This window comes from Pavona decussata, unplaced genomic scaffold (assembly GCF_977016875.1).
Source record: "Pavona decussata unplaced genomic scaffold, jaPavDecu1.1 SCAFFOLD_87, whole genome shotgun sequence".
NCBI lineage: Eukaryota > Metazoa > Cnidaria > Anthozoa > Scleractinia > Agariciidae > Pavona > Pavona decussata.
The window spans coordinates 6,338,787-6,352,500 of record NW_028145504.1 but is presented as its reverse complement, the minus strand read 5'-3'; the positions used below and the strand labels follow the sequence as shown (position 1 = coordinate 6,352,500).

General features: G+C 36.6%; 2 protein-coding genes across 2 annotated transcripts in view; both read right to left on the bottom strand.

Annotated features, from left to right (window-relative positions):
• The window catches only part of LOC146475088 (uncharacterized), a 9,062-nt gene extending 8,912 nt beyond the window's left edge, over positions 1-150 (bottom strand). Inside the window, exon 1 of the mRNA XM_085116334.1 lies at positions 1-150. This exon is cut by the window's left edge and continues 66 nt beyond it. The gene's annotated coding sequence lies outside the window, so the exon portion shown is untranslated.
• A 3,708-nt stretch (positions 151-3,858) lies between these two features.
• LOC146475087 (trypsin-3-like) lies at positions 3,859-10,870 on the bottom strand. Its single transcript, XM_085116732.1, has 4 exons — positions 10,743-10,870; positions 6,670-6,868; positions 4,674-4,823; positions 3,859-4,350 (listed from the first exon to the last, which is right to left on the bottom strand). Exons 1-4 carry the CDS (start codon positions 10,795-10,797, stop codon positions 3,957-3,959), a joined length of 798 nt encoding a protein of 265 aa, XP_084972858.1. The 5' UTR covers positions 10,798-10,870; the 3' UTR covers positions 3,859-3,956.
• Between the last annotated feature and the right edge of the window lie 2,844 nt (positions 10,871-13,714).

Genomic DNA, 13,714 nt, shown 5'->3' with positions numbered 1-13,714 from the left:
GTACAAAAAATCTGTTGAAAAGTTTTGAAACCGGAGACAATATTTTAAATGTCAGATAATATCGATGTGTTCACTGCTCAGGACGCAGCTTTCATAAATAAATTGTTTATCGGCACATGGTCCTTCACACCACTGGTTTTCAAAAACGAAAGCCAATATGATCAAGTGAAATTCAAAATAAACTGTGCGATAAGATTTCGATATGCATCATAATGAGACTATTTTGACTTTGTAATTTGTTATATAGCGAAAAGGACCAATTATTACGTCGACCGTTCGTGAGTCGCACTTCAATGTATTGAAATTTATAATACTTTAATTCTCTAACTAAACCAACAGTGGGAGAGAAGTTAAGACATGACGTTCCTTCGATGGGGGGTCTTTGTTATTGTCTTGAGGGATATTAAAAATTTCCTTTAATTTTCAACGAAACAGCTGCATGAGCTGGAAAAATAAAATAACGAAATTTTTAAAAAAGACTCGAAACCCAAACAAAAGGCCGTTGCTAGTAGAGCCTAAGATAGTGGAGAGGCCAGCCCTTATATTATAAACTCACGGCATCTGCGGTGCTTTTGTGGAGCGGGTAGAAAGAGCAATTCAAATGAGCGGTGAAGTTTGGTTTAAACGAACGACGCAAGCATGCGCACAAGTACAGGAAAAATACATCATTTCATTTCCTTGTACTCGTGCTCATGTTTACGTTGTTTCGTCAGGATAACGCCGAACAAGTGTAAACAGAAAAATGAAGAGAAAAAAAGTAAGCAAAAAGGAAAAACAAACATTGTACGTTTTGTTTTCAAGATGACAGCAGGTACTTCCGAGTTTGATAAGAACCTGACTCGTCCTCAGTCGTGTCTCATGGTCCTAGTCTCCTCTCGACCGTGCAACATCATAAGAGATGACTGGGGACGAGTCAGAATAAGAATAGAGTGCTAAGGACGTAAATAAATTTTTATAAAAAAACTTAGCCTGGAAAGCTGGTTGCCATGCAGGGCCAGGGGCCAGCCCTTCTAAGTTGAGATGCCTCTTAACCATTGTTTCAAAACAATAACTTATTATTATTCCAACAATAGGCTATTATTATTCCAACAATAGGTTATTGCTATTAAAGAAACAATGGTTACGGTACATCTTAACTTACTATGAGGTAAGGCCCCAGATAACTTGTAGTTAAGAAGCCTAACATATTCGTGGTAAAATTTAATGAGTTCCAAGATATCCCCTCCCCCAGCCCCGAATGCTTTCATCGTCGTCCAACCGTTGGGTACAAACTTTTGCCGTCAAAATTTTATGCCACGAGGCCCACATATGTAGCTTGTGCTTGTGTTAATATCCTTGTACCTTATGTTCGCGTCCTAAGGCAGCATACTGACCTGCGTTGAATAGTGGAAAATTTTTAGACCGTTACTGAAAAAGGCCACAACAAGGTCGGCTTGCTGGAACAGAACTACACTTAGCCGGGAGGGGGTGTGTGTGGTTTGTTACGTGCCAAAGGCTTCCCGTGGATTTCCCCGGCTGGGCACATTTTAGTACTCGTGCCTAGGCTTGACCGTGAGTTTGTTCCAACATTCCAGGGACACGGCTCGGTCGGCGACAAAAATGGCACCCGATTTGAAATGAACTTTGTTTTCAACGAAGGCCTGTGTCTCAATCAGAATGAACTCCTCCGTAAATGAGCTACCCATGAGGGACTGCACATCATCCTTCTTGACATATGGTGAGGGAGGCAAGCGAGAGCTTAAGTTTCAAGCAAATTTTAGCGAGGTCTTCGAAGTGCTCTCCTTAAATGACAGGCCAAATTTCATTGAAATTCGACTTGTAGTTTCCTACCTTCCATTAACATAATACAGTGATGCACGTGGACCAGCTGCTGAGAGATAAACCGCTCAAAACATCGTTTGGAAGCACTGAAGAGCATTGAAAACACAGCAGAACACACCGGGTAAGCTTTTTCAGACTTAAGTATATTTTTTGTGGGGTTTTTTTTTTTTAGGGAAAACTGTTGTCTGAATTTCGATTTAATTTGAACTACATGCAAACTCTTAAATCACGCTTGCATGGTAACCTGTGTCACATACGCTTTGGTGACCTGTGGTCACATTTAAAACAAAGGAGTTTGGCTTTGGTAGTTTGTAAACCAATCAAAACCGAGAACATTTCAAAGTGTCGGTTTTTTTCGGTGGCCCCGGTAGAGTTCGTTGCCCTGTCAAATTTGACAAAATACCATTCACTACGAAGAAAAATGTTAAGAAATGAAAGTGATGATACGGAAATGAAAGTCATATATACCGCCACAAGTAGTGGGTTTTGAAAATGTAGATAATGTCTTACTTAAGAACAATAAAATAAATCAAGGTGTGCAAGTGTAAGTATGCTCAGTGTATACAAATTCAAGTTCCTTTGGATTTACAGCCGGTAAAAGTTTCGGGGAAACCTCTCCGTGATGCCATGTGTTGTGATGCAAACAGAAGCACTTCGCTCCGAACACCATTTCCGCACAAAAAAGGAGTGAGACATAAAATACTGAAATGATTTGAAACCTATAAACACTATTTAAACTGTTTACAATATTTACACAATCGAAGGACTTCAGAAACGAGGAAATTTTGGCGAAAAAACTCAGGGAACGTATTGATCAAGATGGCTGCCAAGCGGGATGATTTTCGGAAACCGACTTCCGCACAAACGAATTTGCCGAAACTTCAATGAAAGGTAGAACAATGGAAAACATTCCAAAGAAGAAATATAATTCGGTCAAAATCGGATTTTATCGTAGAAATATCGAGAAAATAAAGGTTTTGACCAATCAGAACATCGGAAATTAATTATTTAATTCAATATAAGGAAGCTATCAGTGCGCAAGCCTTGCGCCTCGCCCCTTTCCTTCCTATGCGAATCATTACTTAAACAAAAAGTTTGGCACTGATTGGAGTCAGCTTCAGTGTTCAGTTTCGGCCTAATAAAAAACATTTCAAGAATCAGTCACTCCAGGTTTCCTTGGCATTTCGTTACTTTTCTTTACATTTCTACTGTGTATAGTTTTAATTTCAACTTCATAAAATGAATCAAACATCTTTAGGCTATTTGGAGAATACCTCAGATGTGATAAAAAAAAATCACATGCACCATGTGCTTGCTTTTAGAAATGAATGCAGATACACGAACACAAGAACACGATGGTAGACCGCTACATTGCGTGTACACTTAGCCTAAGAACTTGTAAGTTCTTCTGGAACGCAAATGCGAATAGTCGTTTCTGTGTTTCGAACCTTCCCGCACCAAAAACAAACAGACAAACAAATAAAAAAAAAGCTTTCATGAACCGTAAGCAAAGCGACCAATCTTCCAATTGGCATTCCAGTCGAGGGTATAGTATACCCTCGTTACTGGAATGTTACTCCATAAGATTTTATTTATACCATTGGAAAAGGAATAAATTTTGTTTTGATTGATGTGATCCTTCGGTATAATCAGAAATCAAAGCATATCAAAAAAAACTTTGTTTTGTGCATGCAGCTTACAAGCAGTCTAATATGATATGATCATATTCAAGTTGAGTTTTCCATCAGTTGGGGGATGCTGGCTCTTAACTACGGTTTCCAAAAACAAAACACTTATCTCTAACGCTAAGCCGTTTTATTTTTCTTTACGGATAATTAAACGGCAAAAAGGAGTGGCACAGCAAAAAAAGAACAGAGAGAGAGAGAGAGAGAGAGAGAGAGAGAGAGAGAGAGAGAGAGAGAGAGAGAGAGAGAGAGAGAGAGAGAGAGAGAGAGAGAGAGAGAGAGAGAGAGATCGAGAGAGAGAGAGAGAGATCGGAATAGCTAAAATATGAACATCAACGAAACCATGAATTCTCCTTATTTTCCCCATTTTATTCAGGATGAACTCTACAATAGCTTCATGTAATCATCTCTTCTAATTCCCAAACAAGACTGGTTTGTCACAGCCGTGACCTAATTTTTCGACATTTCAGAGTTGATCCAGCCCAATAAATATTTTGTTTTGGCATAGACACCAAACTTTCCTGCGTATGCACAGCCATATCCCCAGCTGGTGACACCATGCAGGTAGTATCTTCTGCCAGTTTCACACACCATTGGTCCTCCGCTATCACCCTGACAAGCATCGATGCCTCCTTGGTCCAGGCCTGTGCAGATCATGGAATCGTGGAACTGGCCCGGATATGCTCTGTCACAGCGGGCGCGGCTTACAACAGGGACCGAAGCCTGCTGAAGAATCTCTGGATACGATCCCCCTGCGGACAGTGTACCCCATCCTGTTATCCAACAATGATCTCCATCCACCGGCGCGCTGACACTTTGGGGAAGACACGCAAGATTCACGTACCTGACAACATTGACGGTATTGATATCAATTTCGATGATGTTTGTTATCAGAAACGTATTGATATTTTGCTTCAGTTAAAAATAGAAAACTACGCGCAATGGATTATTATGCTGTACAGAAAGTGCAGCGAGCTTAGTTGGTTGGTTGGTAAATACTTTCACTAGAGAGTTCCCTCCAAATTCAGATGTGAGATTTTAAAGATATTTTGGTATGGCTTTTGTTATTGCTTTTAGTTTTGCTGTTTTTGTTTTTGTTTTGGTTAATTGTTTATTGGGTTTTTTTTTTAAATAAATAACCATAATGACATGAATCAAATTTCCAACCTGTTTAGTACAGCCGGTCTTTCCAGTTTTAAGAGGGCGATATCATGGCTATATTGTGTTGGTGAGTGGTATGAACGATGTGAAATAATTTTGCTGACTTTGAAATCCTGTTCAGTGCCAACATTGGATGTCCGCTTATGAGCTCCCAGCCTGCAATAAAAGGGAAAACCTCAGTACACTGAACTCCCCTTATTGCGGACACCATCGCGACCGCGACTTCGTGTTCTTAATAGCGAGAGTCTATCTGTAATGGCAGGGATTTACTTCAGTCAAACGTCTGTGATTTATTTTTGCCAGGGATTTAGCTGCTGTCCGCATAAGTTATCGGGGTGTCCGTAATAGCGTGAGGTGTCCGCAAGGCGCGGAGAGTGTACCGGTAACTGTAGTATGTAATTTGATATGAGTTTCGTTTCTTTCCAAATTTACCATTGCTCTTGTTCCGTAGACTTTCTGCGAAGTATATAGTTCTATAATTGTTCCCTTGACCACAGACCAACGTGGTTTGTAGTAATGTGCCAGAACACTTGAAGCAGTAGTATTAGCAGTACTGAGTAGCGGTGGTAGCAGGGTGGGGGTACTTCCAACCAAAAGGCTAATGCATGGTGATGTGCCACTGGATGGGGTCTAAGACTAGATTGACTTAAATGGGAGTGTATTTTCAGAAGACTTAGCAGAATGGGGTCGCACATTTTCGGGAGTTTGGTGGTAACAAAAGTTTAGCAAGTAGGTAAAAGGAACCAGAAGTGTCAATTCCTTTTAGGTTCAAAGGGTTTAAAAGGTGTCAAGTTAACTTCGACAACAACTCAACACGAGAATCTTAGACACCACAGTAGGATTTATCGTTTTAAGAATCCTTTTATCATTAGCCATAGTTTAAGTTACAGCATGTAAATATGTACAGTAGTTTTTATCATAACTTATATGTACATTATTTTATAGTATCTCAGTTGTTAGTTTTTTTACTTTGTATAAATAATTTAAGCCCACCTAATTCAGTCACATAGATTGCTAAGTGATAATTGAATGAACGATTTGATTGATTGATTGATTGATTGATTGATTAATTAACTGGCTTACTGATAGGGGGTCTGAGAGGCCAGCGGCACATACCCAGAAACAACTGACCCAAGTCCCCCCCCCCCCCCCCAACAGCAGAAGCAGCAGTAAAAGCTAATAGAAGTAGTAGTAGTAGTAGTAGTAGTAGTAGTAGTAGTAGTAATTGCTTTATTTGCATGACCACAAGATTTACAGTATTGCAAAAGCTTATATAATCTAATTACTAACAAAACAGTGTAAAGTATCATAACAATATATAATTAATTCTAAGTTACATCATCAATATCCTATAATAGCCTGCCACGTATAATCATACATGAAGAAATAAACTTCATAACCAGTTTGTTTACATTATAGTCTTTAGAGTTCATCAGTAGTTTCACAATGTCTGATGTCGATTTCGTTTGAATATCAGGTATCATTTTACTTATGTCTTCATAGAATGTCTGCCTCTGTAAAGAGTAGCAACTACATTGAAACAAGAAATGAGTTTCATTTTCCACTTGAAAGTAGTAGTAGTAGTAGTAGTAGTAGTAGTAGTACTAGTAGTAGTAGTAATAGTAGTAGGCGTAGCGGCAGTAGCACTGTGCTGTAAAAAGCTAGAAGGCAATATACCTTTCTGCTGCATGTGTTGTTTATTATGCTGTACAGAGTGGCTCTAACCAAAGCGGTACTAAAGTGTTACCATTCAACTGAAAGCTACTGAGTAGTTATTTCCTATGGTGCTGTCTATTATGCTGTACAAGTTGGTCCTACCTTTTTAGTCTGTGGATGAGATCCTTAAGTGTGACCATTCAAATTAAAGCCACTGAGCAGTCTTTGGAAGAAATCCTAAAGTGTGACCATTCAAGTGAAAGCTATTAAACAGAACTTGCCTGTCATGTGGTCTTCAGTTTTAGACTGAATGGGTTCTAAAAATGTCAAAAGTGATTGTATTTACCGAACAAAGACTGAGCTGGCCGATTGTCCATGGCCAGTAACACAATGAGCGGCAGTAACAAGCCACTGAGCGGCAACAAGTGTACCGCTACAGTAGGGGAATCCAGAGCTGAATCTCAACATCCCCTGCCATGGCCAGCCTCCAAGCTTGGCGTCGCCTCCTCCTTCAAACCTAATGGATGGACGAATGCCACAGTCTTCTACAAATAAATTGCAGAAAACAGGTAAGTAAAACACAGAGACAAGTTTAGGTAGTTGACAGCTGTTGCGAAGAAGGAAGCGTGTGGTCGGTTGATAATCCAGTCTATCTTTCCGTTTCTACCGCTCTCTACGATCCACTTTTGAGTTTAGAATGTTGTTACTCTAGATCGTATCAGTAACTATCCGGGTGATTGACGACGTGTTGAACAATTCAACCCATCATCAGTCAACTTGTAGCCCATGTAATTAAAGTTAAACACCCTTTTTAGACGCCAAACTAAAATTAAAAGAAGACTGAAAACATGGAAAGCTTTCCTCATAAATGATATAAAATCCATATCCAAGGCAAATTTACAAATAGGAATACAAGTGGATCCCAAATATTTAGAGATTTAAAACGCTAAAAAATTTTCTTCCGTGAGTAAAACTGAGAATATTTTACTAAGCTGGTGGAGGCGGTGTAGTTAATGAAGAAGCTGAAACAAAAAGATATACAAAAACACGCAGTGCTGAGGTTTTGGTCCTTTTTTTAGTGTTATAACATAAGTGAAGCGAAGCGCACGCCATTTGCAAATGGCGGCTCCATGGCTTAGGCTAGCATATGCTCCGGTCGATATAACTTAGTTAAATAAAATTCTGCACTAGAAGCGGAATTATTCGACCTTTAATTTGAAAAAAAAAATTCCATTCGGATTGGTATCAAAAAATGTCAAATGTCCTACAATTCACTTGGAGACAGAAAATGATAGAATTAAGCAAAAGAAATCTTTTTCATCAGTAAATCTATGTAAAGCAGGATTTGTGTCAACTGAAATGTGTAACACGACTGGAAACAATTCCTACATCTCTATTTTATCATATTTTAAAACGAACGTTTAACGTCTCAGGGTGCACTATAGAGTTCAGGGCTGAGTTTCTCGAAGCATGGTTAGTGCTAACCATTGGTTGAGATGTATTAAAACCCATAGGTTGTCATGGTATTTAACCCGGGTTTGCGCTAACCATGCTTCGAGCAACTGGGCCCAGTATGGTAAATCCAAAAAAAGTGCAGAGAGACTGAATAAGAATCCGTGTGCGTGACTGGGATTCCTGCTGTTAACCAATAGCGTTTGTTTATCGTCTCAGCCGTCTTGTCCGATACCGCTAACTGGTTGTTAATATAAGTCACCACATTATGGCTAAGTTTCTAAGGCAAAGCAGTTTGTTTTAAAAATGTCAGTTATTGTTTTCATCAACTGTTTGTACTCTAGGCATTTCTATTGCAGTAGATTTGGGATGCCAGATTTATTTGTAAAGTAAGCATATCCAGTGTTCTGGCATTTTCTGGCAGTTTTCTGGTGCAAAACATGTCCCTGTTCCTTAGCAACAAAAACCGTTGGTTCATATTTCAGTCTCTCTACCTGAGTTAGGCTAACCCTTATACAACAATAATAACAACAACAACTTTTGTTTGTATTCCGCTCGCTTATTTTACAAGTCTGTTTATTAAGAATACAAGGCTAGTACTGGCTTCCCGAAGTAACCATCATAGAGGGGCTAGAAAGACAGGGTAGCAATCCTAAGAAGGAGAAGAAGAATAATATAATAGAGTTAGGCGCACACGGAAGACTAAAGGCTAAGTCACACGTGCCAAGTAATCGGGCCGATTTGGTCAAATTTGAAACACACGCAAAAAAAATAAGTGAGCCGTGGAAAATCGGTCCGATTTCTAAGAAGTTGTGAATGTACATGCTGCAAATTTTTTTTAACCAGGCCGGTTTTAACCTGCGCTACACCATCAGAAAAAGAAACCGTTTCTCATTTTAGTGTATGATTGGTCATATGAATGACTTTTATTCTTTTTTTTTTAATTTATTTTTATTTTATTTTTTTTTTCTACTAAGATAGATTCATGTGATCATTCATTATATTCATATATGTTTAGTTAGTATTGGTAGTTACAGTTTTATTGCGATGCGCATTTGGTCATGTGTTAATATGTTAATTTGCGCAATATCAAGTAATATTAAAATATTATTATTATTATTATTATTATTATTATTATTATTATTATTGTTATTAAGCAGAAAAACTAACGCGGACAGATTTCGACGTTTCGATGACATCCTGTCATCATTATCAAGAAAATGAAGAAAATTTAAATAAGTAAGTAGACAAAACTATTATTATTATTACTATTATTATTATTATTATTATTATTATTATTATTATTATTATTATTATTATTATTCCGAATATATTTTGAATGATAATAGGTCATATGATTTTTTATTAATTAAAAAAATATATTATTTATATTATTATTATTTTATTTTCTTAATTTTCGTAATTCTTTTTCTGATGACCGAGATTATCTGCATTTGTTTTTAATAAGAATTGTCTCTCTTTAAGGACCTGATTTTATTTCCAAATATTTTTTAGTCAGAATACGATCATGAAATGACTTTTCTTATTACAAATAAGAATATTATTGTAATCTTTCGACATTTGTTTTTTTCTTTAAAAAAATGTGATTGAAAATAGTTCTTTTGTGCTTGAAAATAGTCTCTTTTTAATCAAAATGAATTGTAAAAAGATTTAACAGTTCTATTTTCTACTTTTCACTTGCAAATAGCAATTTGCTAAGAAATGTTAATAAAGGGGTTAGTTTTTATTAATTTAAAAATTATTATTATTATTATTATTATTATTATTATTATTATCATTATTATCGTTATTATTATTATTATTATTATTATTATCCTTCCTTTTTTTAACTTCATGACATTTGCTTTTTTCTTTTTATTTACAAAAACATCATGCTTGAAAGTAGTCTCGTTTTTTCTTTTCGCAATCGCATACCCAAAAAAAAAATTATTACTGAAATTGTGCTTGAAAATAGTCTCTTTTTTTAATCGAAATAAATTGTAAATAGGTTTTTGATAGCTCTTTTTATGTATACTTTTAACGTGTAAATAGCAATTTTTGTGGAATATTTTAATAAAGATATATTATTATTATTATTATTATTATTATTATTATTATAATTATTATAATTTCAGTGGCCCTTTCTGAGGCAAGGTAATCATTGTACAAGGGCTTCCCTTAGTCGGCGCGCGAGACATTTTTCAGGTGGGGTTACGTTCTGAGCAGTTGAAACAAGTGAGTTAGTTGTCACTCAGTAAAACGCGCAACGAAAAGTTACTTTAGCTCTTAAACCGATTTTTGTCGCAATACAGATACGCTATAGCATATCGTCTACAGGAGTTTAAAGTTCAAATTACATATCAATATGTTCAATATTTGTAGACTTTTTTGCTTTCGACGTTAGGCCAACGCATACTATCCGTGTCGCTTCTCTCTGGATACTTCTCTCTTTCGCTATCTTGGACTGGCTGACCACTCGCCTTGATTTCATGCTGGAGCTTTGGCTAAGTCAGTGAAGTCCCGCAGGTTGACTCGCTTCGGTCTGGATGCCATCAGAGATCGGCGAAACGCACCTTACTAATCCATGATTATTACTTGTTTAGCAAGTTTTTAACGCACCAATCGGAGAACATTTGTTATCGTGGCCTTTTGCCGCAACAAAATTAAAACCAAAATGTCGCTGAAACATGCTTTTATCAATCATGTCCAAAAAAAGTATTTTTTGTGGGAGAAGTGAATTTAACTTTGATTTACTGGTGAAGCTGATTCGGGCAAATTCAAACCGCCTTGTAAAAAACAACGACTCAACACTGAAGAAGAAACACTGACGCAAGATCGCTAGGGTAACCGGTAACCTTTAAGCACGAACGTTATGAAACCTCCGAAAACCTTACAGAAAGAAGCTTTTACAAACTATTCAAAAAAAAAAAAAATAACGAACTAAACAGAATGACTAAAGATAAAAACCTTGTGCTTTGAAGTAAGCCAACGAAGACAGCAACAGGAAAATTATGGATTTCATCTTTCTTGTCTTTCTTATCTTGCTCTGGAAACGTTGATCAGTAAAATGCACAGAGCATGAAAACGGGTGCGGTTTTAAATACAGTTCAAGCACTTAACTGGATAGAATGATGTATACTCAGTGTATTTGCCGTGCATTCAAAAGCCATTAGCGATGTTTTCGTTTTTAAATGGAATGAAATGTTACTGCCTCTTAAAAGCAATTAATTTTCGTTTGCCACCAGCACGTACGCTAAAAGCTGTACAATTTAACAACTAATATTTGTAGAATTGGGAAAGAGCGAAGAAATATTTTTACCTTCAAATGACTACTCAATGAATGGTTTATGTCTTTTAGGGGCTTTGCATGAATTAATTTTGGGGACAACCTTGCGCAGTTTTCGATCTGTTGGCAATTTACATTATTGTATAACTTTTAAAAATCCATCTCCGATCTAGTGTCGATTGGCATTTCGCGCTAGCTCTAAGAACATCCTCTTGTTTCATCAGACGTTGCTCTTAAGGCCCGTTTAAAAGGTTCAACATTTGCCTCAACATTTCTTGAACTAAACTGATGTTGAGAACATTTAAACAGGTCGTTCAATAAATTATGGAAAGTGTTAAAAATTGTCGAAAGCGTGTTATTATTTGAAACAAATTCAAATCGTTTTACACTTTCATTCAACACCGCTTTGACATTTCCTTTGTTCTCGAAAATGTAGGATAGTGTTGAAAAGTTTAAGCTATTTGAAAACTTCGTTGAACATTTGTCGCACACAAAACTGCCGCAGGCGCACACAAATTCCCAATTCCTCAATGAATTGATTTCTGAGAAATTTTAGGCTCACCGGTTGCCTCGATGTTGAAACCATTTATAATAAACGGCCTCCAAACAAACTCATAGAATCTCTCAAACTAAAACAAACACTCCTGAAGCTTTTCGAAACTACCTCATAAAGGCGTCTGATGTTCCGTCACCTGTGCGACACCAGTTATGCTTCAAATCTTAATTTCTACATACCCTGAATATGAGAGCAAATTATTGCGAACATGCATTTAAGTTTGCCATTTCTTAAATTTGGGAGGAAATTCCTACTGACGTAAAAAAACTCTCAGCTATTTCTAATTCAAGGAACAAAACAAAAAAATTCTGTTAAGCTCTCAAAAGAAACTAGCGTACATAAAATATTTTTCAATAGCTAGTAGCTATGGCACTCAATTCACCTTATTGATTTCTTTAATTCATGTTTAAGCTCCGAAAGCAATGCTCCTCTAAGCACCGCACACTTCCCCCAAAACCATTTATTTCTGTCTTAGTGTTTAATGTTTTATTACTTAAGCATATACTTTTTAAATTTAACCAAACGTTGAAGTGTCCTTTTAAAGGCATATCACGTTGATTAAATGATCCCGTTCAAGCCTGAATTTTTTTTCAGGCTTTCTTTTCGCAACTGCTTAAGTTGCGTAAATAACTGCGAGGATCTTTCTTTTATTTAATCTTTCACCCGCAGTTCAAATATATGTTTGACATATTCATATTTTCTTTAATGTAGTTTGATCTGTCCGGTGCTATAGCTGAAAATTTAAAAAGTTTTAAAGAATGGAATGCCATTCTCCGAACTCGCTTCAGTTACGAAAATTTCAGAAAATTGCTTTACGAAACTCGCTTTACGAAAATTGCCAGCTTTTATAAACCTGACTGCATTTTAACGAAGTTTTTGCCCTCCATCCCTTTGAGTTTTCCAGTCGTGCGAATTTTGAGCTTACCGCATTTTGCGGCCGAAGAAAACTTTAGATTTTCTTTACGATTAAATCCGAATTTCTGAGGCGATTTAAAAGGCACTGATCCGAACAGAATATCATATATTTACCGAAGTAAACAGTTGGGTGTCCTGTTTTGATGAATGAGTGCTAGTAAAATGTTGAATTAGGCCGTTCAAAATGCCTTCAGCTTAATTTGCGACTCTAGTATCTTGAAGATTAACTTTTGGTGTTAGAATTTTCGTTTCGATTTGATTCAGTGTTCCATGATTTTTGGTAATTATTTTGTTATCTGTTTTGTTGATCGAAAATGTTTCTTTCACAGTCTTCAGCTTATTACAAGGAAAGTAAAGAGATGTGAGCTTTTTAGCAAAGTAATTAACCCTTTAAAAAATGGAGGAATACACATTTTGCAAAATGATGCTTAAAAGATGCATCGTAAAATTATTTCTACCTAAGCAGCTATTTAAATTGTTGTCCATTTGGATTGTTTGATATATTGTTTACACTCTTTTTTTTTATCAACTGACAAGGTTAAGTTACCTGTTTTAGTCAGGGCACCGAATGGGGTTTGTTGGATATATCTTCGAAGGGCCTTGATCGCCTCCGAGGTCTTTGGCAAATGAAACTTCAAAATATGGTGACACTGGAAAACTAATCATTCAGTTTCGTTTTGGAAGGGAAAATATGTCGTTATGAATGCGTAAAAGGACAGCTAGCATTTTCGTAAAGCCAACTCCATCACGACAATTCTGGACACAAGATTTCCGATCCCTTACAATGTTGAGCTTTCTGCAATTTCAATTTTCAACGTTTTAACTAACGCATTCCGGAACAGATCAAAATGAATTAACTTGTACAAATACGAAAAGGCCACAAAATGACCTGAGACAACATTTTAAATGCTTTGCTTAAATGTTCTTGTTGCGTGTACCTAATATATGTTTTGTTGCCAGAAAATGCTTCTTTCACAGTTTGTATAATCAGCTTCTCAGGAAGAAAAATATAGAGATGTATCCTTGCTCATAAAAATGGAGGAATACACATTTTACACAAGATGTAATCATAAAATTATTTCTACAGAAACAGCTATTTAAATTGTTGCCCGTTTGAGATGTTTGACATTTTGTTTACACTCTTTTTTCGTCTAATCTTTGGGCTCAAAGGCCGAACGTTCC